The sequence below is a fragment of the Entelurus aequoreus genome, linkage group LG11 (genome assembly GCF_033978785.1).
Source record: "Entelurus aequoreus isolate RoL-2023_Sb linkage group LG11, RoL_Eaeq_v1.1, whole genome shotgun sequence".
Classification (NCBI taxonomy): Eukaryota; Metazoa; Chordata; class Actinopteri; order Syngnathiformes; family Syngnathidae; genus Entelurus; species Entelurus aequoreus.
The window spans coordinates 43,289,724-43,313,870 of NC_084741.1; the positions used below are offsets into that span (position 1 = coordinate 43,289,724).

Sequence of the window (24,147 nt, forward strand, 5' to 3'; positions counted from 1 at the left end):
GAAGCAACAAGGGAGATGACTGCAGGCAGATGTGAGAAGTGACACAAAGTCCCAACAATGACCTCTGATCATAGGTTGAGCCCTTTTTTTTTAGGGCCATTTCGTTTAGAGCGCAGTCTGGCTATTTTAAAAATGCATTTCCTACTTGGAAACTGTCTCCTGCAAGCTTTCATCTGAACCCTTCCAGTGATATAAACTATAGCAGCAAGTGTGTAAAGCACACCTGAAGCTATATTTTCACAATCATGGTCGTCCAACAAAGCTTTTTGTCACATGTCAATGATATATCAGCACTTTTAATAATGTACTTTATAGGCACAGGGTTAAGGAACCCCCTGTGAGTTAACAATAAGCACATAGTATTCTGTAAGTGATCCCCAAAAGAGGAGCGTCTTTATTTCCTAAGGTTTAAGTGATTTTCATTCTAAAAAGAATAGTAGATATAACTCTAATGTGTGCACAGGAACTTCCACATGCCGTCACCTCTGAAATTTTGTACGTGCTAAAAATGAAAGGATTAAGTGTTGTTTCAAGTTGATGCAACTCATGTTAACAAGTTGGTCCTGCTGTCCAACCAAAGGGAATGTTTCCATCGACAGTCATTAGCTGTGGCAGACCTATGACGTCATGCCGCTGTAGGCCAGGTCTGAAGGCTGCCACACGGCGTTCTCCCGTGGGCAGTTATTGTGGCACGCACAGGTCAGGATCACCATGACAGGCCTTTTACTGGTTTTATTGCCCGCACACGTGAACTCCACCAAGGCGGTTTTGGTTCTGTGGGGGGTGCAGCAGCGGCCGTCCGTGCAGTTTCCGCAGTAGCGCGGCTTGTAGGCTTGCACGCTGACGCAGTTCTTATAGGAGAGGTGGACGGCTGTGTCGCCCCTCACCATCCTCTGGCATCTACTTCCTCTCTAAAGACGCAAAAGAAAAGACGTCAAAGTATTTTTTTATTTAAAATGGAAACAATAACGTGCCCAAAGTCTCACCTTTGGCAGTGTGAGCGCTGTCTGGTCCTGCTGGTCCTCACAGGGTCTGATCATGCACAAGCGGCTTTGCTTCACCATCTCGCAGCGCCGGTTCTTGTTGGTGACCCTAGTGGACACACCTGTGCCGCAAGTTTGAGAGCAGGCCCCCCATTCCGTTGTCTGTTCGATGCAGTTCAAGCTGGGGTCCCAGGAATCAAAGCTCACGGTATCCTCTTGACGAAAGGCTGCGGGAGCACAAAGGAGAACATCATGAGAATAAGGCTGTCATATACAGATGTGGTCAAAAGTTTACATACATTTGTAAAGAACATAATGTCATGGCTGTCTTGAGTTTCCAATCATTTCTACAACTCTTATTTTTTTGTGATAGAGTGATTGGAGCACATACTTTTTGGTCACAAAAAACATTCATGAAGTTTGGTTCTTTTATGAATTTATTATGGGTCTACTGAAAATGTGACCGAATCTGCTGGGTCAAAAGTATACATACAGCAATGTTAATATTTGGTTACATGTCCCTTGGCAAGTTTACTGCAATAAGGCGCTTTTGGTAGCCATCTACAAGCTTCTGGCAAGCTTCTGGTTGAATTTTTGACCACTCCTCTTGACAAAATTGGGGCAGATCAGCTAAGTGTGTTTGTTTTCTGACAAGGACTTGTTTCTTCAGCATTGTCCAGACGTTTAAGTGAGGACTTTGGGAAGGCCATTCTAAAACCTTAATTCTAGCCTGATTTAGCCATTCCTTTACCACTTTTGACGTGTGTTTGGGGTCATTGTCCTGTTGGAACGCCCAAGACCCAACCTCCGGGCTGATGATTTTAGGTTGTCCTGAAGAATTTGGAGGTAACCCTCCTTTTTCATTGTCCCATTTACTCTTTGTAAAGCACCGGTTTCATTGGTAGCAAAACAGGCCCAGAGCATAATACTACCACCACCATGCTTGACGGTAGGAATTGGTGTTCCTGGGATTACAGGCCTCACCTTTTCTCCTCCAAACATATTGCTGGGTATTGTGGCCAAACAGCTCAATTTTTGTTTCATCTGACATCACATGGACAAAGATAAGACCTTCTGGAGGAAAGTTCTGTGGTCAGTGTAATGTCAAACTTTTGACCACGACTGTAAATAAAACCTTAAATCAGAGTCAGAAGAGACTGAGACGACAGTATAATCTATCCTGTAAATGCTTCCCAACTCTCTTTGCTCTGTCCTCTTTCATTGCTGCCCCTTCCATGACAGGTCAGAGCCCAGTAAATAACCCTTCAACTATGTGTGTCTCACACTACTGTGAAACCATTGATAGTGTGTGTTTTCCCAAGCCAGGAAACGGTCTGTACTGTTTGTGGACATCTGCTGTGAAAATACGACACAACATTAGGCTGCACACAACCTGATGACCTCTAACACGACCTTTATACAGTACATCTATGATATTAATGATCAGGTTTGATTGATTTTGAGTGGGTGCAACAGTATAGAACTGTGCATTTCTAGTTTCTGTATTAATTTTAATGCATGCATTACAATATATTACGATTTGAGCCAAAAATGTCTGCCAATATAGCTGCTCTCTTCTAAAATTTGTGTATTTTTTTTATTGTACCTGGGTTTTTTTGTTTTGTTTTTTACACACTTTTGTGAAGCATTAATATTGAAATGTGTTCATCCAATATCTATTGATATCAACTGGTTGCTTTTAGGGCTGTGCTGATCGATCAGCAACCGATCAGTATCGGCCGATTTTCTTGAAAAAGCATGTGATCGCATTGCCAGTTAATGCCTTTCAATAGTGTAGCTGCCACTGCCTTTATTTGTAGTCACTCAGCTGACAAGCTAGCAGCAAATTGTGTGTCTCCACCAGAGGTGGGTAGTAACGCGCTACATTTGCTCCATTACATTTACTTAAGTAACTTTTTTTTTTAAACTGTAGTAGTCACGAGTAGTTTTAATGTAACAATGTTTTTACTTTTACTTGAGTATTTTTGGGAAGAAGAAACGCTACTTTTACTGCGTTACATTGAGTTTCATTCCGATCGTTACATTTATTTATATCATAATTATTTATAATCTGTTGATTGAGACATGCAAAGACAAATTAATTTGTCAACACTGTCATATGACTCTGTTTCACCAATAAGTAAGCTTTAGTGATGTTGGACTCCGTTACACCAATCAAACGGAGCCTGGCATTCTACCTGGCTAGGAATAACAAGCCGGTGGTATGATAGAATAAACACAAACTTGTTTACCAAGTGTCAGAATGTTCCAAAATAAGACACTTTAATTATGTGACATGACACCGGCTGTTTGAGACATGTTTGAGACAAAGAAACCTAAAACAGCTGACTAAAATAGCGATCTTTTTGGATGTCTCTAATGATCTTAATAACCACAAGTGTAACCACAAGTGTGATTTGAATACATTAAAACATTACTAACAACACTAAATAGCAGTGGACATTTGTAGTTATATGTAGCATAGGCACCGATCTACATTTCTGCCAGTGTGTGCTTGATGTGTGTGTATTAGTGTTGTCCCAATACCAATATTTTGGTACCGCTGCCGGTACTTTTCGAAATAAAGGGGACCAAAAAAACCGTAATTATTGGCTTTATTTTACCAAAAAAATCTTAGGGTACATTAAACATATGTTTCTTATTGCAATTTTGTCCTTAAATAAAATAGTGAACATACAAGACAACTTACTTGTCTTTTAGTAGTAAGTAAGCAAACAAAGGCTCCTAATTTAGCTGCTGAGATATGCAGTAACATATTGTGTCATTTATTATTCTATTGTTTTGTCAAAGTTATTAAGGACAAGTGGTAGAAAATGAATTAATAATCTACTTCTTCATTTACTGTTAATATCTGCTTACTTGCTGTTTCAACATGTTCTATCTACACTTCTGTTAAAATGTAATAATCACTTATTCTTCTGTTGTTTGATACTTTACATTAGTTTTGGATGACACCACAAATTTGGGTATCAATCCGATACCAAGTAGTTACAGGATCATACATTGGTCATATGCTGAGTCCTCATGTGTCAAGGGACATATTTCCTGAGTTTATAAACATAATACTACTTTAAAAAAACGAAAGAAGATTTTGTGATGTTAAAAAATATCGACGTAATCATAGTAGTATCGACTCGATACACAAAAACCAAACACCATATTACAATGGATAGTAGTTTTTGCTTTTGTTCAGTTATTGTTAATTATTGAATTTGTTTTGGTCAAGAATTGTATGTAATAAACTAGAATAAAGAAGTAATTTACACATTGTGTTGATATCGTTACACTGTCAATAGCACTCACCATAAATAAATCAAAAAATTGACAGTTCACATGTGATCGGCATCGATATTGGTATGGGCCAATATCACTCATGGATGATCGGCAGCATCCTTTATTGGTTTACATTAGCTATATTATGTATGTGCTGCCATACAGCACATACATAATATTGTGCATTATCAGTCATGAAGTTACATAACCTTTGATCCTAGTATATGTGTGAGACAAGCTGTCGTATTAGTTCTCATACCTATTAAAAAAATAATATAGTGCTCTTCTAATAAACTGCTCCTGTCCTTCTATCGCTGCTCCGTTGAGTCAATACTGACCTACGGTATCTCCGTGTGGTTTTCTAGCTGCACGGTGGCAGAGAGAAAGAAATGACAGGGGGTCATAAACGCGGCCCAGAGGATCACTGCATGTCCTCTTACATCTCTAGAGGACCTGTATAAGAGACACTGCAGCAGGAGCGTAAACAGCATCCTCAGGGACTCATCCCACCCAGGTCACCACTGGCTTGAACTCTTGTCCTCAGGGAGGCGCTATAAGACCATGAATGCAAGGACAAATAGACTGAAAAACAGTTTCTATCCTAGAGCTGTTATTGCCCTAAACTCTGCACTTACCTGAACACTCACCACTTTATTAACTTGCTTAACTCTGATAAAGATCTGCTGTGCAATATGTTTTTAAAATGTTTTATTATGTTTTTAAATGTTTTATTATTGTTTGTTGTCTTAAGAGCATTTTATGTAGGTTGTTTTAAAAGCACTGAGCTGGATTTCTGTTCAATTTAGTTGTTTCCATGCAATGACAATAAAGGTATTCTGATTGTGATTCTCACCTGCCATAGCAAAGCCCCCCAGTGCGCTGGCTTCCGCCGGGGGATCACACACCCACTTCTCGCAGCACTCCCCAGGGACCTGCACTCTCCTTGGCACAGGGCAGTCAGGCCCAGGCAGCATGACGTCCACATTACAGCGCGGTACACATGCGATCTGCCCGTCACGGCATAAGCACTGGTGCTTGCAGCTCGGGAAGAACATCTCGCCGTTCTTGTAGACCACCCCGTCCAGAAGACAGACCTGTCCTTCATTAGCTAGACCAGAGAAACCATGATGGAATCAGACACTTTTCCTTTATCTTGTACTTGTCAAGTGCGTCACTCCAAAATGACTCACCCACACATACACCAGGCTTCTTGTGGTCCTCAGAGGCGTAGTCGCACTGCAGGCCTTTACGTGTGTCGCAGGGGTTCGTTTCGGAACACACTTGACCTTTCTGGCGGGCGCACACGAGGCAGCAGGCGCAGTCGTCGAGAATGAGAGGCACCCCAGGGAGACATTTCGGGGGCTCCTCTGGGCACTGGCATCTCCGAGGACAAGTTTGGGACCAGATTAACGTAAACATCTGTGTGGAACATTTTTTATTTGAAAATATCTCTTGTGTTTACCATCATTTCATTAAGTTGAGTAATGTTATTAAGCTCTGAGTAGGTTTGGTGACACTCAAAGACTAACACAGTCAAAGACTATATGATGAATTAAAATACTGTAGTTCAAATCTTACCTGTGCAGCAAAGCAGAGGATTAAAAGAGCTCGATCACACAAAATAGCCATCTTCTAAATAACAAAGAAAATATCTTCAGCACTGAAGCTCCCTTGAGTCCTTGGGTTTGGGGTTGACGTTTCCCTCTTCTCTCTCTAGTTGTAGCAGAAGGTTGTGATCTCTTTGTCGTTGCGCCTGAAGCCGAGGAGAGCACAACCTTATATAGGGGAGCTGCCCCGCTGCCGCCATGACAACCAATGGGGAGGAATGTCAGCGAGAACGCCTGATGTGTTTGAGGATGACACCTTTTTATTGTCACATGTTGCCAGGAAAGATGTCACACCGGAATATTTATTTTCCCAAATCCAAACAAGGATGAAAATGCTGTTTTTTTTTTTACCTTACTACATTAAATTAAACACTGTGTAAAAAATAGTAAGTGCAGTAGTCATAAAATGCTACAGAAAAACAAAGATCGAGACACAGTAGAGGAGAAATAGCGTATAGACACTGATTACTTCGGTTGTCCGGATACAACTTGTTCACTCCCGATAAAAAAACAATATTGATCCAATACGAGTTATTTAAATATAGAATTTTACACATTGAGTCTATTAGAGTGCTAAAACTGCCAAGAGTTAATCAATAGTCAATATACCAGTGTGCAGCTTTTTAAACATCACACAATGCTTTTCTTTTTGAGGAAGTTAGATTTTGTGTTTTGTTGTTTGTTTTCATTGCTGCTATTTTAACTGTTTGTTTTTTTAAATACATACACAAGGTTACCGGTAAATGTTTTTTTTTTTTTTAGCACTTTACCATTCCTTTCTTTTAAATGGACAACATTTTATTAGTCACTTTATTTTTGTAAAAGCTGATTGAGCAGCACAGTTAAAGTATAAATAAATATTTATGAATGAATTAGTCATCTTTGTTGTGTATATATTCAGCACACATAATATGCTCGCTGAATATATACTGTATATAGATGTGTGTGTATGTGACAGTTGCTTGTTTTAATGCTCAAAATCAACTTAAATTTCATTATTTTGAAAATTATTTTTGATACACATATTGAATGATTTAAAATGTATATTACTGTATTGGTTCATCTCAGGCAACTTTATTTAATTCTTATATAGAGTCCCAAAGTCAGGACTGAAAGTAACAGGAGTGAGTTATTAGCATGGAATTAGTGAAATTCCTGTGCTCAGTGCTCTTATTTTTCGTATCACTTCCTGTTTGCCTCCATTTCCCACCACTGCTCCGGTCTGAGCAAAGGCTCCCTCACCTGTTCCCGATTGGCAACCATGATGTTTCTTATAATTTTCCTTGTTTGCTGCATTTTTTCCGTTTAATTTTCCCCAATAAAAAGGGTATTTTGCCTTTTTATTGCACCCTGGTGTCCAGACAAACGACACCCTTTAGCGCCGCTCAGTGGCTCTCTGGAGCTTTTTCAAAAATGTATGAAAAATGGAAAAAAAAATATTTTTAGTTTTAATATGGTTTCTGTAGGACAAATATGACACAAACCTCCCTAATTGTTATAAAGCACACTGTTTATATTAAACATGCTTCACTGATTCGAGTATTTGGCGAGCGCCGTTTTGTCCTACTAATTTTGGCGGTCCTTGAACTCACCGTAGTTTGTTTACATGTACAACTTTCTCCGACTTTCTAGGACGTGTTTTATGCCACTCCTTTTTCTGTCTCATTTTGTCCACCAAACTTGGAATGTTGTGCGTGAATGCAAAAGGTGAGTTTTTTTGATGTTATTGACTTGTGTGGAGTGCTAAACGGGCATATTTGGTCACTACATGACTGCAAGCTAATCGATGCTAACATGCTATTTAGGCTAGCTATATGTACATATTGCATCATTATGCCTCATTTGTAGATATATTTGAGGTCATTAAGTTTCCTTTAAGTCCTCTTAATTCAATTTATATCTCATGACACACTATCTGTATGTAATATGGCTTTTAATTTTTTGCGGCTCCAGACAGATTTGTTTTTGTATTTTTGGTCCAATATGGCTCCTTCAACATTTTGGGTTGCTGACCCCTGCCCTATACCAACTGTAATAGCTGGTTAACAATAGCAGGATTATTAATTTAAGTAGTAGTAGTTTATTTGGAACATGCTTACAAAGTTAGAATAGTAATCAGTTAAATATTGTGTTTAAGGTTCAACATGCATCAAACATGTCCGAAAGGAAGAAGAAGAACAACTTGTTAACTACTATACCTTCTTCATAACACAACAGTTACTAATAAGTTATAGTTTACTGGCTAAATTTATAGATAGGTGGCGTAGATTAAGAAATTGATCATACAGAACATAAAAAAGTATGTGTGCGTCATTCCCACAAAAGCAAAAAAAAGCAACAGAAATGGGGGATTCCCTTCCCTAGTGCAGGATGTTCATGTCATTACGCGGGGATTCCCTTCACTCCATCTATCAAAAGGTGGTGACTCTTTGACCTCTTCTTTCCTAGAGCCCTTCTTGGGAGGGCACACATGGAAATGCCTGTTATACCCATTGGGATCTTTTACTGCTTCCATAAATAGATCCAAAGTTAGGAAAATTTGGATGGTCGGCAGCTTGGATCAGTGGGAGGTCAACGCATCTGCACAGAGGTGTGTTGTGCTATGTCACTGAAGCATAATAATGTTCACATGTTTGACTTACTGAGAGATCCACTCATTCACTATAAATAACACTACAGTATTTGCTAATTATTCTTTAATATAGAATAAACAAATCCAACCTGCAGTTAGAATAACATTTTGCTTTAGACTTCACTCAAGGCCTTTCTATTGCTTGTATTCCATTACATGACTTCTTCCCAAAAGTAAAAACCAGTAGTGGTCAAACAAGCCAAGATGGCTGTTGTACAGAAAATAGCGCACAAACTATCTGAGTACAAAAGAGGCTTAAATCTTCCTGCAAAAAAACAGATACAAGCAAAAAATACAATGCAATGGAATAGACCCCAATACTTTATTGGCTGATATCAAGGATTATACGTCAGTCGCGTTCCCAGCCATTTCGAACTATTGTGCTCCAGACGCCATTCTACACGACAAAACAGATGGAAACTTGGAAAAGCATGGAAATCTACAACTTCTTTTGTGTGTGGCTCGGTCAAGGTAAATATGCATTGTTTTTGCTCGGGTAAGGTTGTATTTTATGATTTAACTTTGCATCTACTGCCATGTTTGTTGCCGTTGCACGCGCTGTTTACGGGTAGCGTGTTTTCCCAGTTTTAATCAAAATATAACTATACATGTCAACATTGCGTATGTGCTGAAAGCTTCCTTTATGATTGTTGCCTTTGGTAAAAGCTTAACTCTTTTGGGTTTTGCACACATTTGCTTTCTTTTATTTAGTCTCGCCGAGTTGGTGCTTTTCGAAACACTCGTCGCGTTCCATATCCACAGTATATATTATATATAATGCTTGATCTTAGCGCCGCTTTCGATACCGTCGATCATAATATTTTATTAGAGCGTATCAAAACACGTATTGGTATGTCAGACTTAGCCTTGTCTTGGTTTAACTCTTATCTTACTGACAGGATGCAGTGCGTCTCCCATAACAATGTGACCTCGGACTATGTCAAGGTAACGTGCGGAGTTCCCCAGGGTTCGGTTCTTGGCCCTGCACTCTTTAGTATTTACATGCTGCCGCTGGGTGACATCATACGCAAGTACGGTGTTAGCTTTCACTGTTATGCTGATGACACTCAACTCTACATGCCCCTAAAGCTGACCAACACGCCGGATTGTAGTCAGCTGGAGGCGTGTCTTAATGAAATTAAACAATGGATGTCCGCTAACTTTTTGCAACTCAACGCTAAGAAAACGGAAATGCTGATTATCGGTCCTGCTAGACACCAACATCTATTTAATAATACCACCTTAACATTTGACAACCAAACAATTACACAAGGCGACTCGGTAAAGAATCTGGGTATTATCTTCGACCCAACTCTCTCATTTGAGTCACACATTAAGAGTGTTACTAAAACGGCCTTCTTTCATCTCCGTAATATCGCTAAAATTCGTTCCATCTTGTCCACTAGCGACGCTGAGATCATTATTCATGCGTTCGTTACGTCTCGTCTCGATTACTGTAACGTATTATTTTCGGGTCTCCCTATGTCTAGCATTAAAAGATTACAGTTGGTACACAATGCGGCTGCAAGGCTTTTGACAAAAACAAGAAAGTTTGATCATATTACGCCTATACTGGCTCACTTGCACTGGCTTCCTGTGCACTTAAGATGCGACTTTAAGGTTTTACTACTTACGTATAAAATATTACACGGTTTAGTTCCAGCCTATCTCGCCGATTGTATTGTAACATATGTCCCGACAAGAAATCTGCGTTCAAAGAACTCCGGCTTATTAGTGATTCCCAGAGCCAAAAAAAAGTCTGCGGGCTATAGAGCGTTTTCTATTCGGGCTCCAGTACTCTGGAATGCCCTCCCGGTAACAGTTAGAGATGCTACCTCAGTAGAAGCATTTAAGTCCCATCTTAAAACTCATTTGTATAATCTAGCCTTTAAATAGACCCCCCTTTTTTAGACCAGTTGATCTGCCGTTTCTTTTCTTCTCTCCTCTTCTCCCCTGTCCCTTGCGAGGGGGAGTTGCATAGGTCCGGTGGCCATGGATGAAGTGCTGGCTGTCCAGAGTCGGGACCCCGGGTGGACCACTAGCCTGTGCATCGGTTGGGGACATCTCTGCGCTGCTGACCCGTCTCCGCTCGGGATGGTTTCCTGCTGGCCCCGCTGTGGACTGGACTCTCGCTGATGTGTTGGATCCACTGTGGACTGGACTTTCACAATGTTATGTCAGACCCACTCGACATCCATTGCTTTCGGTCTCCCCTAGAGGGGGGGGGCGGGGGGGGGGTTACCCACATATGCGGTCCTCTCCAAGGTTTCTCATAGTCATTCACCGACGTCCCACTGGGGTGAGTTTTTCCTTGCCCGTATGTGGGCTCTGTACCGAGGATGTCGTCGTGGCTTGTACAGCCCTTTGAGACACTTGTGATTTAGGGCTATATAAATAAACATTGATTGATTGATTGGTTGACATTCTGGTATGTGAAAGAAACTGTGCTCCTCAAATATAGTTTGCCTACACAAAGTGAAGAATGTGGAACTTCTCTGTGTGTCTGTGTTTGCAGACTGTGCTGCCTCATTACTGTCAGGTGCTGTTGATGACGAACCCCAAGATGCAGAGATGGCAGGCTTGGTGCAGGAAAACATGATTTAATGTCCAAAATGCAGGAAAAACAAACCAGGAACCAGGAACAGGCAAACTGTAAGCAGTGAACAGGAACCAGCAAACGGGAAACGAGGAACTAGAAGACAGCCAGCTGCAAAGAGGAACAGCTCACAGCAAACAATACTCCAGCACTGACTGGAGGGCGAGGCAGGTATAAATAGTGGCCTGATTGACAATTGCCACCAGGTGTGCCAGACTGCCAATCAGGTACAGGTGAGGGAAACGAGCGCTCAGGGAGACGTGCAGGAAAAGGAACCAAAATAAGAGCGCAGACAGGAAATAAAACACAAACAGAGGAAAAACTAAAAGATAACCAAACTGTCAGTGACAAGCCTGACAATTACTTCTCCATTGCTCTTCTTCCAGTACAACCTGAAACAAATGGCTGCAAGCGAAACACCTTCTATCTTCACTTTTACATTCGCTCAATTCAAGCTGAACCACTTCACAAAACACTTAGATTAACGTCAAATGCTCCTCCTGAAATATCATCAGTATAGCAATGTTGTTCTTATATATATCCTAAATGTTTTTCTTTTGTTTTGTGAGGGTTTTTTTGGTGCCAATATTCCTATGGCCCTCTATGATAAGTTTCTGTTTGGATTCGACAACTTCCTTAAATAATTAAAAACATGGACTAGTCCAAAGAAAATATAAGCAAAGTCAGGCAATTTCAGCAGGAATGTATATATAGTTTATATTGTGCATAACAAACTAGTCCCTCTGCTAGCATATCGTACTGCAGAATGGAGTGCCCATACAAAGAATCCCACACGTTGATAATGAATTAGACTACGTTCACACGGCATGGTATGATGCCTAATTTAGATTTGTTAATCCGATCTTTTTATATAGTGAATGGAATGGGTCCCGGAAGCAACGTTCCCTCTAAGGTGCGCGCATGTGCAATTGCGCACTGCTTAAGCGTCCTCTGCGCACGGCAAGTCTATGCCACGCACAAAATCTAATAAAAAAATAAGCGCATAACAATTTTCGACACACGGACACGACAGAGAAAACCGTTTTCGTCATCATTGTTCAAATATTGTAACGTCTGTCGAGACGCTTTGAGGACATGAATTCCATCGATCACTTTACTGAGCAAAACTCTTTATTGTCGGCCATAAACACATCACCAAAACATTAGTAAACAAAATTATATCTAGCAAACTGGTCATTTTCTGCAGTACAAACCAGACCAAAAGCAACTTTGTTATATCAACAGCAGCCGCTCGCTCTTTCTCACTTGCGCCAACACATGCACATATGGCACTTAGCCAGTGATGCATTTACAGCCACACAAAAAGTCAGACAACTCCAACACCACACATAAAGTGTCATTCCAGGTCGTTACACTATGATTTACCAATCAAATGTGTGCTTATTCTAGTGTCATTTATTAGGAATCTTAATTTATAAATATTAATCAAGAAATGCTGTTAGTATATTAAATGAATACTAATTAAAATATATTTTTTACAAACAGGAAGTTGCAGGAATGTACACATGATCCCCTGCTTACATCTCATTGCAGGCTGAATATTACATTTTATAAATAAATAGAAAAGATTTAAAAAATGTCATGCAGAGATATGAATACCATTAACCTTACAACATGTAATGTACAGAACATCAGAAGCATTTATTCAGGTAGAAATATCACAGGTATCATTACCTATCATCTTTCATTTATTTATTATTTATCTTTGGCAATCAGACGATGATCGTAACAATCCACATTTTGTGTTGTTAATGCGTGAAACTGATATTTAAACATGGAAGTGTAGCTCCTCTACTCTAAATGCAAGGGCTTCTACAGCAGGAATACAAATTATGTATTCCTATAAAATACAAAATCTGGCAAGACACCAACACACTGCCGGAATTGTTTTACTGTCATTAAAAGTGTTTTTAAATCCTTTTTGTGTTGAGCTGTTTAAAACAGCATAATATTTAAAAACATTTCTTTAAAGCAAACTAATTGTCCAATCATGGTAATATAAACTTGAATATTATCTGTCTGGGGTAGAATTTCTAATGACAAAAATTCTATTCATCTGCGATTAATCGCGATTGATTTCGAGTTAACTATGAACAAACTGTGATTAATAGCGATTTAATATTTTAATTGTTCGACAGCTCTAACTAAAATGGTTTTGTATTAAACAACATAAGCAATATCATCACATTTTGTACACTTCATATTTTATACAAGCACTGCAGACAACTCAAATGGGATGTGAAACACCAATTATACTGACCACTAAAGCAGGACATAAATGCTATTACAAGCCACTATAACACCAGTTTTGAGCTATGTTATTTTACATTAATCCAAAAGCTATTGTTCTTCACCTCTGTCAGCTAAACTCAATGACAACACTTCCTAAAAACGGATATTTGAAGGCTTATTTGCTGTCCTGCTTCAGTATGTGTGTGATATCAGAACGAGGTGGGAAGTACGCACATTCATACTATCTGTGAAATGTCTGGAGCGAAGAAACTCAGGGGGAGCACATGGAAGAGAAGCAAAGATGTCGTAATGTGAGAAGGAGGAGAGAGAAGAAGACTGAAGGCTGTCTGACCGCCCATAGGAAGTGTGAGTACCCTGCACCACATGTCATGATCAAATAGTCTGTCCAGTGGAAGGAAATGTTTAACCGCCACTCTAAAATGAAATTTAACACCATCTTTTCCAAACAAAGTCACATCCACCGTGATCATAGATTCCTGCTGTACTATAGGGCTTCATGCACTTTGTCAAGGTGGTCGGCCCACACAGAGAATACCGCCCAGAAGTTGGACGGTCTGACATCATTCATGTCTTCATGCCATAAAACCATCTTGGCAGTGTGGGTCAGTTGTCGGAAGCACCAGACAGCTTACTTGCAATTCCTCTCAGTCATACTCAGAATTATTTAATATTAGTATTATTTAATTATTTATACATGTATCTACTTGCTCAACATTGTCGCACCTTTCTTTTTAAATTGCGTAAATTTACGTTGTATTAAATTCTTACTCCTATTCATTCCTTGTCTATTCCGTAATTATGTTTCTTCGTCTATTTGTAACTGTGTGAATCCTGTTAATTTAATTGTATTTTATGGTGTACCCATTTTATTGTTTTCTTATTGTATTGTTATTATAATTTCAATATATTTGGTATTGTTTTTATATGTTTTACTATTTTGTAGTGCTTTTGAAAGTATTTTTCATATTTTCTTCTTGTAATTGAGCTATTGTGATCAAACGATTTCCTTTGGCTATCAAGAAAGATAGTCTAAGTCTAAGTCATAACAGAGAGTTTTACTAATGTTTTGGTCAGCTTCTCTAGCCAAATTCAATAATGAAGTGATGTACCATATTGTAACTGTATCCATCCATCCATCCATCCATTTTCTACCGCTTATTCCCTTTGGGGTCGCGGGGGGCGCTGGAGCCTATCTCAGCTACAATCGGGCGGAAGGCGGGGTACACCCTGGACAAGTCGCCACTTCATCACAGGGCCAACACAGATAGACACACAACATTCACACTCACATTCACACACTAGGGCCAATTTAGTGTTGCCAATCAACCTATCCCCAGGTGCATGTCTTTGGAGGTGGGAGGACGCCGGAGTACCCGGAGGGAACCCACGCAGTCACGGGGAGAACATGCAAACTCCACACAGAAAGATCCCGAGGCCGGGATTGAACTCACGACTACTCAGGACCTTCGTATTGTGAGGCAGACGCACTAACCCCTCTGCCACCGTGCTGCCTTGTAACTGTATGTACTCTAGAAATAAACTACCATAACCATAACCCAAATATTGCAAACATTTGTAAGGACAATATATACAAATTCAGATTAAATTGAAAATATATTCACGCTTTGTCTTTTGATAAAAAAAAATTTTTTTTAAAGTAAAAAATCTCAAAACGGTATCTAGTTTTCAATTATGCAAAATTTTAACAAACAAATGAACGGACAAAAGAGAACGAACAAGCGCTCCTTAGTGCTCGAGGATTGATTTATGTTTGAACTGTTACATGCAAGAATGCTTCCTCTCAGTTTATCCTATTAAAATCCTCTTACCTGATCTTCGTCCTCCTGGTTCCTGCATTTTGGGGTCACAACAACTGCAGCCATGCGAGTTCCTGACATGACGGTTAGTATTACGGTTTTAAATTAAAATGGTCTTAAATCCGTAATTGATAGCCACACTTTAATAAACTCACGAAACGTCAACCGCTAGCTTGGTAGCTAGCTTAAATGCCTCTGTGAATACAAGACAGTATTAATGTATTTCCACATTAAGAAACATCCCATCCCACAAGCTAAATTTGTATACACAATTCTGTCTGAACAACTAAGATATTCAATCGTGCACATTGAACCTACAAGATGTGCTCTCTTAGAAAAGAGTGATCATTCTATGTTCAAAGGAATGTTTTAACGTGAACTCGTGTGACGTGACATGAACCGGACGTAATGTAAGGGAACACTCACTTTTCCTTCATCAATAAAAAACTAAACAAAAAAACATTCAAACACATTTAGATGAAAATACAGTATGTGTTGCGTTTGGGTCACGTCGTAGCGAGGATTGTGTTCCCCAGGATGCGGAAGGACATGCAAGAAAACAGCTTTGCAGGAGAAGTCTTTAAATCCAAGGCAAGGCAAAGTACACTCATGCCGTTGGAAGCGCATGACGCTCAATACAAGCTTAGCATAGCATAACAAAACGTTTTAACTCTGACAATAGCAAACGGCACCACGAAAATAACTTGTCGTAAGACGAACAATGCAACCGCACTGAGTGCACGGTACCAGGGCCTAACAAGAGACATAAGTAAGGCGGTAGCAGGTGGAACCAATAACCATGAAAAAGAACCAGGTGTAAAACACTCAACTCTCCGGGCAACAGGAAAACGTAACTAAGGGAGTCTTAGGAGCACTGGCAACATAAATTCCAAACCATTAGAAGACATGATCTGTTATGACGGATCATGACAGTATGGCTCTAAAGAATCCAAAAAAGGTTCCTTCTGCCAAGAAAATATATTGTGTGTCAACTTACTATAGTTATTTTTTTAATAAAACTTGGTTAAAAGATTTCAGTGTGTGTATAAATACCTTACGAGCACATTCAACAATACTATGATAATGTTGGTCCCAATAAAGATGATATGAAATGTTCATATCGTTACATCCCTGTAACTAACTAACTAACTAACTAACATGCAGCAAGCATTAGATCCCATTGGCTCTCTGCTCCAAGCGTGTAAGTTACGCCCCATGTAACACTTGGGGACTGCTTTTTTGTGCATGCACACGTTATGTGCATGTTTACGAGACAGTCGTGAGTGGAAACCATGAGCACTACTCGTCCTATTTGGGTCGAAAAACAAATGTTATTGAATTCAAATTTCAAATGTGAAAAATACAGAAATCAATTTTTATGTATTATTTATAAATCATTAATGGTAACATATGCTAAACAGCAGTGTTTTTCTTTGATTGTTTTGTTTAAAAACATCAAATTTTGAGCTTGTGACATGGACTAACTTTTAGAAATTAGAACCTTTTACTAGTTAGAGCGACTACCGAATTTTCCGGACCATAGGGCGCACCGGATTATAAGGCGCACTGCCGATGAGCGGGCCTAGTCAGGTCTATTTTCATACAAAAAGCGCACCGGATTACAGGGCACATATTATATTTTTTCTAAATTGAAAACACTTTCTTGTGGTCTACATGACATGTAATGGTGGTTCTTTGGTCAAAATGTTGCATAGATTCTGTTTTACAGATCATCTTCAAGCCGCTTTCTGACAGTTGCTTCAGGATGCGTCGTTTTGTGGGCGGTCTTATTTACATGGCTCACCTTCGGCAGCGTCTTTTCTCCGTCATCTTTGTTGTAGCGGTGTACCGGGCAAGGATGGGAAGGGAAGAAGTGTCAAAAGATGGAGCTAACTGTTTTAATGACATTCAGACTTCACTTAAATCAATAACGGAGCAGCATCTTCTCATCCGTGGCTCACTAGTGCAATAACAATGCCGGAAGTGTCCGACCGGAACTCTCTAATACCTAAAGTTCCTTGGGTGAATTATGTAAACCCACCGTCCATCCCTTCCGGGTACCCGTCTTGGTTGGGGCCTGCTGGGTCTAGTCCCTGCGTCTACTGTGGTAGCTTGGTGCTGCAAGGTTTTCCGAGGTGTTGCGAGTCGGCCAGTTGTTGGGGTAGTGACCTTGTGTGTCAGCATGTCTGTGATCTTCTTTTAATTCTTTTTTAAAAAAATATATTTAATTATTTTTATTTTTTTAAATATATTTTATTAATTTTATTTTTTTTTATTTTTTATTTTCCCCCTACCTCAGGGGGAGACTCAGCGGGGCGGTTGCTGGTTGTTCCATCTCCATGGTTGGTGTCCCTGCGGGTGTGGTGGGTGGTTCCCGTGGCCCCGTGCTGGGTGGTCCTGTGGCGGTCGTTTTGGGTGGGGTGGCCGGGGGCTGGCCTCGCCGCGCATTCCGGGGGTGGGGAGTGGGCTCGTGGGGGCCCGGTTGCCGGTGGGGCGGGGACGGTCTTCCCGTCCGGTTGCGGGGGGTCTCCGGGCCCCTCGGGCGGGGCGTCCCGCCTTTCTGCCCGTGTGGGGTGTGGTCTCTCGCTGGCTTGGGGTCTGGCTGTCCACTGCTTTTCCCGTGCCTTGTCCTCTGCCGGGTGCGTCTGTCTGCGGCCTGCTGCTGGCCCTTGTGGGGGGCGCGGTGGGCCGGGCTCTGGGGTTCCTGTCACTGTCCGGCTTGGCTGCATGGGGGCGGTGGTCCCTGGTTCCCTGGGCACCACACCTACTGTTTGTGGGTTGGGCTCTCGGGGGGGGCTGGGGCCGTACTCTGGCTCCCACACACACTGGGAGTCAAATGTATTGTACACACAAATTCACATATACTCACATACATACATACACACATACATAGGTACCTACGCTCCCACATACATATACAAATACAGTACATATTTACACACTCAAAGTTCGTACGTCCACACGCACATTCATTATACAAACATACACATACACATACTGTACATATACATTCACTGTACAAACATACATATACACATAATGCACATATACACTCACTGTACAAACACACATACTGTATACACATTCTGTACATCTACATTCACTGTACAAACACACACGTACACATACTATACATATACATTCACGGTACAAACACACATATACACATACTGTACATATACATTCACTGTACAAACAGATATACACATACTGTACATATACAAGTACATATGCACACATACGCTCATGCACATAATCACGTTTCATCAAACATATATTAATGTTGTTGCCCTAGGGCAGACCTGGATATTGTACGGCCCGCGGGCCGCATCTGGCCCTTTGCGCATCCTTGTCCGGCCCGCGTGAGGCCAATCATAAATTACAAAATAAATTTCAAAAAGTATATGTCGAGTGTGCAATACAACGGTGCTGCTTTTGTTTTGAAAAGCGTTATTTGTATTACTTCCGTGTGGACGTATGCGCGTGTGCGATTGTGAGTGAATTGAACGGCGCAATAACAAATTACAAAATAAAGTTTAAAAAACATCTATGTCGTGCGCGCAATACAACTGTGCTGCTTTTATTTTGAAATGTGTTATTTATGCCGTATGTCCGGGGGGAACCTGTGAGTGAAGGTGCATAGAGACAAGTGATGAGACGCTAAAAAAAGAAAAGTTGATGACGAATGGCGTGTTTTGGACTGGCAAGTATTTCTTTACATAAATTAATGGTAAAGCCGTGTGCTTAATTTGTGGTACACAGCTTGCTGTGTTTAAAGAATATCATTTTAATCGCCACTACACGAAGAAACACGAGGGAAAATACCGGAATCTGTCTGATGAAGCGCGCGCAAGGGAGGCCAATGCGTTGATGGTAAAACTGCAAAGCCAACAAGGACTTTTTGCCATATTTCACACCCCCAGAGATGCAGCCGTCAGGACAAGTTTCGTCATTTCTCACAAAAGCGCCAGAAAAAGTAAGGCGTTTTCTGACGGAGAGTTTATTAAGGAGTGCTTATTGGACTTTGTTGCGCTGTATGCCCGGAGACAAGGACTGTTTTTCGCTAACTTTGGATGAGATCTGTGATGTACGTGACACCGCCCAGCTGCTCTTCTTCTTACGTGGGATAACTGCAGACTTTCAAATCACGGAGTAGCTGGCAGTCATGCAGTCAATTAAAGAGACAACCACAGGTAATGACTTGTTCACAGAGGTAAATGCGTGTTTGGACATGTTAGGACTGAAATGGGACTAGCTGGCCGGTGTGACAATCCAATCCACTTTATTTATATAGGACATTTAAACAACAAAATGTTTCCAAAGTGCTGCACAACAATATTAAAAATAATATTCAAATATTATCCTTAGCTCCACCAATGACTGAATAAAAAGAAAAAACAATTACATATAAAACCAATATAAAAAAACAATATAAAATAAATATGATTAAAAACTATTTTTAACAACAGATGGTTGTCCAAATCTGATGGGGAAAAATGTTGGATAATGCAGGATAAAGTGACCATCAAAAGCAATCTGCTTTTGTATAAAGTTAAGTTAGGTTAAATTAAATTATTATTATTATTATTAATTATTATTATTATTATCATCATTATTATTTATTTTACGGTATATAAAAAATAATATTGAGCAAAATTTAATTGAAATATTGTCGTGTGGCCCTCCAGCAGTGCTCGGGTTGCTTATGCGGCCCCCGGTGAAAATTAATTTCCCACCCCTGCCCTAGGGTAAACTGGGTATAACACATGGCACTGTGACAAAGCTTAACCTATTGTTACTATAACAATCTACAAGGTTAATGTAGGTTGCTTCTCTTTCTTCCCCCCCATTTTTCAGCATTGTTTCGTATCTCAAGTTATCATTATGTATATGTATTGTTGCATTTGAACAACTGTATTATTGATAATAAAGGTAAAGTATTGGTATTGTTCATTATCAATAGCGCTATTTCTATTGGTATTTGTATTGCTCCATTTTTAGTGTAATAATGCTCATTGTCATTTCTGTATTATTTTTTATTTTCGCTAACTGCTTATTTGCTATTACTTTTACCATCATATTTGTACATGTCGTATTTGCTGATGTTGCTCTATTGTTGTTGTTGTTGTTGTTGTTGTTGTTGTTGTTGTTGTTGTTGTTGTGTTTGCTGTTGTTGTTTTTGTCTCTCTGTCTAATCCCCCTCTTGTCCCCACAATTCCCCCCTCTGTCTTCCTTTTTTTCTCTTTCTATCCCCTCCTGCTCCGGCCCGGCTGCACCAAATGATAATATAAATACATTGAATAAAGTCAAACACAAATAAGGCAACAAGAGAAGTATCCTACACTTCTCTTTTGTAAAGTAAATCTGAACAGCCGATATGGGCATCTACATCAACTATATGATTTGCCTGAGAAGCTGGACAGGACAAAAAAATAAATAAAAAAAATAAAAAATTATGTAAACCCACTACACCAGTAGTTTTTAGTGCTTTCATGGCGAGTTTACTGACAGATATAAGTAAGAACTTTACACTACTTTCTTTTAGAAATGGCAACAGCGGAGGATGAATGTCCCATAACAACAAGATAGAGAAAAAGAAGAAGCTTATCGACTATGGTGTCGGCACAGACTACAAAGGTGGATGCGCGCACATTTTCAGGACTCGTTGTACTAAAACATTGTGATAGATTTTTGAGCGCCGTGTGTAATGTTCTATATTTTCAATGGAACATATAACATTTTGGTGTTGTTTTCTTGAGTCGTATTGCAGTCTACACGTATCTCTTATGTGTGACTGCCATCTACTGGTCACACATATCATTTCACCATTTACCAAATAAAATAGCTTCGAAGTCGGTAAGCACAACCAAAATTATTCCGTACATTAGACGCAACGGGTTATAAGGCGCACTGTTGAGTTTTGAGAAAATTAAAGGATTTTAAGTGCGCCTTATAGTCCGAAAAATACGGTACACTCTTTGGGCTTTCAATTTGGGAAGCTTGAAAAAAAACATCTGCTGGTGTACATTGTAGTGGTCTACAATCATGCAGTACTAGGCCTTATTATGCAAACGTGACTTTTAAATTACATTACAACAGGAATGTGTCCACTTCTCAAACAGGTTTAATGTTCCGTTTTTTTTAAAAGTTCTAAACAGAAAAACCTTAATGGACATGATACCACCTGCTGACGAGATGAGCCCGTATACAACCACAACTTCACAGGATAAAGCTTTTTTATTAGTGGTGTAACGATTCGTTTTAACTTCGATTGGATTCGATATTTGTGGTTGCCAATACGATTTAGGGAGAATATTTTTTTTTAGAACAATGCAACCCGAAACGATTCACTGAGCTGAAATCGATTCAGTAACTTTTTCACACAAAGAAATCAACCAGTGTGACTTTGAAATAAACACTGGATACTGGACACTGCAGGTGAAGTTTCTTGTATTCCTGTTATTTCTTGGGAATTATGTAGAAATCAATTATGGATGCCAACAAGCAAGTAAACAACAATTAATGGCCAATGAATTCACATCTTATTTAAATAAAGTTTAAACAACACATTAGGTTGAAACAACAAGAGGAAACATTTTCTGCTCTAATTTTAATCATTCAAGCAATTTTCAATAAATGTACAGTAACCAAAATTTTAACAGTAGATTTACCTGCTAAATAAAGTTTCCCAACCCGGCCGTACGTTGATGGTGTTTGTCCCTCCCTTCCTAATTTCCCATTGCCTCCTTCATCCATCCCTTCTAATATTAATAGTTTCTGATGAAATGACTTCTCCTTAGATGCCAGTTGTGTGTTGTGTGTCACACTTCATGTTGTGGTGTTCTGGAAGTCGGTGTGTCAATGAAGCGGTCGCGTCTTTTGTAACTTAAAGTTGTGTTGCGGCTTTAAATTGTTGTGTTGTGTTGTTTGTATGTGTTATGGCTTTTACAATCATGCTGTAAGTCAACGCTGTTGAATTATTGATATTGTGTTGTGGCGTTTGCGTTTTTTGTGACCTTTCTCAGCCAACGTAGCTATATACCATTTTTGTTTTGATGACATCACAGACGGAAAAAATGGACTTAACGTTAACGTGTTAAACTTAATCTGCCGTTCTTAAATCCAATGTTTGTCATGATCTGGCAGCTCTGCTGCCGCCTATCTTCTTTTTGTTGCAGTGCCTGGTTTTTGGGTCACGGGGTGTGACCACCTGTGTGCACACCTGATACTCATTTCCTCCTACGTTCCAGTCCCATCACTCGCCGCCAGTAGATTTCCTGATTATTCACTCTTCCAGCTGTGTACATTTCCTGTGCTTTGGCTCCACACACGCTTCTCGTCCCCTGTGGCCCATTCCCGGCAGTGCCGTGTTCTGGTACTTGGTATTCTCCACACCTCAAGTGTTCTATTTCTGTTACTCACACCTTAACTGTGTAACCTTAGTTATTATTGTCTTCGCTTATTTTTGAGTGCTCTTTTTGTTATTATTTTCAATTATTTTTCTGCTCTGCGTTGGGGTCCTACTCCAGTTAAGCCGATCGTGACATTTTTTTTCCTTTTTATATTATCAATAAAAACGATCTATTCCATTTTAAAACAATCTTCAATCGGTACCTATATTCCAGAAGTCAAACCTGCCGAGCCAAAATTTCTATTTATATATCAAAATGTATGTACACACATGTAAGAGGGATGCGTGCTATGGTTATGAGGTGTTTTTCCCCTTGGCCTCAGTCTGGACCCCCTCTCCAGGGGCCCAGGCTTAGATCGATTTATTTTTTTCTCACCCCCCCATTGTTTATCTGTATCTCACCTTTTTTTGTAAGGGGCGCAGGAAGTTGGCAGACCTGTCAGCGATCCTGTTCTGTCCCCCTGTAATGTTTGATCCTGTTCTATCTCCTTGTAATGTTTGTCTGATCTTCAATGGGATTGTGCTGAAAATTTCAATCTCCCCTCGGGGATTAATAAAGTATTTCTGATTCTTATATCTGATTCTGATATACTTAAAATTTAGGAATATAAATCGATCTATCGATGTATCGCTCAATGGTTACACCCTAATTTAAAAATAAATAAATAAATAAGCAGGCTTCAAAACACAAAAAACAACTATCTGGCCGTCAGCTACAGGTGTAGCATGATGGAATCTGTAAGTTTTTTCATTTTATTTCTCCGCATCAAATAAACAAATTTAGTGAAAGGTTAGCGCTGTAGCTATGGTAGTGTTGCTAATGTTACAGAGTACTATTGTATGTGACACTTTGGCCGCATCGTAGTGGTCGTTGTTGTGATTCCAAGATGCAGAGAACAGCGTGCGGGTAAAAATGATTTAATATACAAAAAAACAAAACACTAGTGCTGCTAGGAGTGCACAGGAAGCACAGGGGAAGCTATGCAAATACAAAACAGACTTAGTGCAATCTCCAAATATGAGACATACAAGAAGCAATGTTACAGCAACCAGCCAGCAGAAACAGATGAACCTAAATAGACTTGATTACTCAACGAGAACAAGTACGCTGGCAAACAAAGTAAAAGTGCTGCAAAGACAAGTAACAGGAAGTGGAAACTAGAAAATAAGAGTGCTGAACAGGAACTAAACACTAAACATAGGAAGAGTCAACAAAAAAAAGGCCCACTGTATATTGTATGTAAAAAATGGGATAAAAGTGCAATATAGCACTTTTTGGAGACACACACACACACAGACACAGCTCGTTAGCATAAAACTACATAAACTGTCCAAACTCTCGTCTTAAATGATAGAAGACACATTTAATTTTTTTATTTTTAAAGAAACATTTCTCCCCTAGAAGCTGCCATGTTGCATTGGAGTGGCGCTAATAGCTGCACTGAAAGATCCAGTTGATTTGATTTCAAAGTTATTTTATTATTATTATTATTCCTAATACGGACCCATTTCAGCTGAACTAACATGGATGGA

The 24,147-nt window shown here is 39.8% G+C and overlaps 1 protein-coding gene and 1 long non-coding RNA gene across 2 annotated transcripts; one reads left to right on the forward strand and one right to left on the reverse strand.

The window, feature by feature from the left end:
- LOC133660692 (CCN family member 3-like) lies at positions 1-5,906 on the reverse strand. Its single transcript, XM_062064271.1, has 5 exons — positions 5,856-5,906; positions 5,468-5,696; positions 5,131-5,385; positions 987-1,210; positions 1-911 (listed from the first exon to the last, which is right to left on the reverse strand). The coding sequence occupies exons 1-5, from the start codon at positions 5,904-5,906 to the stop codon at positions 618-620; spliced, it is 1,053 nt and encodes a 350-aa protein (XP_061920255.1). The 3' UTR covers positions 1-617.
- A 1,592-nt stretch (positions 5,907-7,498) lies between these two features.
- Positions 7,499-9,446, forward strand: LOC133660693 (uncharacterized). The gene is made up of 3 exons (XR_009827866.1): positions 7,499-7,591; positions 8,333-8,474; positions 8,906-9,446. It is a non-coding gene; the product is annotated as an uncharacterized LOC133660693 (long non-coding RNA).
- The last annotated feature ends 14,701 nt before the right edge of the window (positions 9,447-24,147 follow it).